The following is a 1,895-nucleotide window of genomic DNA, read 5'->3' as shown; positions in this document are numbered from 1 at the left end:
GGAACGAAAACTGACTGGTAGATCGAGAGCTTTGCCTTCTGGCTCAGCTCTCTTTTCTTCACAACGGTGCAATAGATTGAATGTAATACCACACTTGCTGCGCCGATTCTCCGACCAATCTTCCGATCCAGTGAGTGCTGAAGGTCACAGGCCATCTGGACCACATCATCTGCAAAGAGCAGCGATGAGATCCCCAGCCCACCGATTGGCACTTTGTCACCAGTCCTGTTTGTAATATTTTATTTTTATTTTTTGGGGCATTTTCAGCCTTTATTTTTGACAGGACTGCTAAAGATATGAAAGGGGAGAGAGAGGTGGAATGACATGCTGCAAAGGGCTGCAGGTTAGAGTCAAACCCAGGTCCGCTGCATAGAGGACTAAACCTCTATATATGGGTGCGCGCTCTACCAACTGAGCTATCTGGGTGCCCAAAGATCTCGGATTTAAATTACAGTATGTCCGGCTGTGTCATGGTAATTATCCTGATAGCTGAGGCCCAGTAAGCCAACATTGTTACTTCTTTGTGTTCCAGTGGGTCACTCATGGATGCCTTTGCTAAAAGACGGGAGGATGCAGTCAGTGGAGCTCCAGTTGCCTGTAGCAGCCACCCTGCCTCCTGGATACCTGTGTCAGGACACCAGGAAGGTACAGTCCTGTTCCCTTAAACCAAGACCACACTAATGGTCAAAGCTAAAATGAAAGCTAATAGATGTGCAGATGATTCAGACAACACTGCAGAAATCTGATTCAGTCATCTAAAGTGCTAACTTGTGAGCTAAATGCCCACAAAATAAAATGTCACTCATGGTCAACACTGCATGATAACGCTGTCTTTCTTACAGCTGACATGTTAGCTCATATGTTACGTATTGAGACAAAAACAAAAAACAACTTAAAGAAATAATATTTGTGTGTACTTTAATAGTCCCAACCAGATATCAAGTGGGTGGAAAATGCCAAGACACTGTTCAAAGTGAAGACCCATGTAGCATCAACAATATATGCTCAGGTATAACATTTTTTCCTTTAATCATTCTTTGAATACACAGATACAGTATGCATTGATGTAGCTGGTACAAAGAGAGTGTGTGGATGATAGTAATATTTTACTGTTTGTTCCATAGGATCTGCATATACACAAATTCTTCCAGCACTGCCAGCTGATGAGGACGACATCAGAGGGCAACCCAGCAGAACTGATCAAATACCTGAAGGTGAGAGATACTGTGAGAGCAGTGATCCCTAAGATGAGCTTACGCTTCCTTACTAAATCTCAATTAGATTCACGTGACACTACCAGACTTCCCATCCACTGTAAAGACTGCAGTTCTTTGTGGCCATTTTGGGGTTTCACAGAAAAGTTTTGTTATATATAATATGATATTTATATATATAATGATATTTTTGAGAACCTTCACCTCTTACAGTACCTCTCATATACAGCAAGTGCCATCCCTACTGGAAAGGCTCAGCAATTCAACCCTATTTAACTCCCGTCACCTGTGATGTCCCTCACAATCAATTTCAGTACCTGCACCATTTCCCATGCACATACATATTGGTTGTGATTTGATTTCTTGAAGTGTTCACAACTAGATTGAAATACACATCAGAAGAGATGATTTGCTAGTTGCTTCAATAACAGGTCAGGAGGTTGGTGCAGTGTTTACGAAATTTATAGACATTTCGTTCAGACCTTTTTTCACATTTAAAAGGTCCTAGCGTCAGCGATGTCGGGTGACGTTACTTCTTGTTGACGTTAAACTAAACAAGACTGGCTTACCCCCCCTTCCCCTCCCGTCTGCGCACTACCCCTCCACCCCCAAATCCTTCTGGTCGGTTATTGCCTGAAACACTGTTTGTGTATGCTTCGTGGTGCAGGTGGGCACAGTTTG

At 42.9% G+C, this 1,895-nt stretch overlaps 1 protein-coding gene across 3 annotated transcripts in view; it reads left to right on the top strand.

The window, feature by feature from the left end:
- Positions 1–1,895, top strand: part of dock11 (dedicator of cytokinesis 11) — a 102,373-nt gene that overhangs the window by 55,245 nt on the left and 45,233 nt on the right. For all 3 annotated transcript variants that reach the window (XM_032544768.1, XM_032544767.1, XM_032544769.1), the window contains exons 21-23: positions 533–645; positions 926–1,009; positions 1,125–1,214. In XM_032544768.1, the coding sequence (XP_032400659.1) occupies positions 533–645; positions 926–1,009; positions 1,125–1,214 (287 nt within the window). The remainder of the gene's footprint in view (positions 1–532; positions 646–925; positions 1,010–1,124; positions 1,215–1,895) is intronic.

This window comes from Etheostoma spectabile, chromosome 19 (genome assembly GCF_008692095.1).
Source record: "Etheostoma spectabile isolate EspeVRDwgs_2016 chromosome 19, UIUC_Espe_1.0, whole genome shotgun sequence".
NCBI classification, from domain to species: domain Eukaryota; kingdom Metazoa; phylum Chordata; class Actinopteri; order Perciformes; family Percidae; genus Etheostoma; species Etheostoma spectabile.
This window is presented reverse-complemented; position numbering and strand designations above follow the sequence as displayed.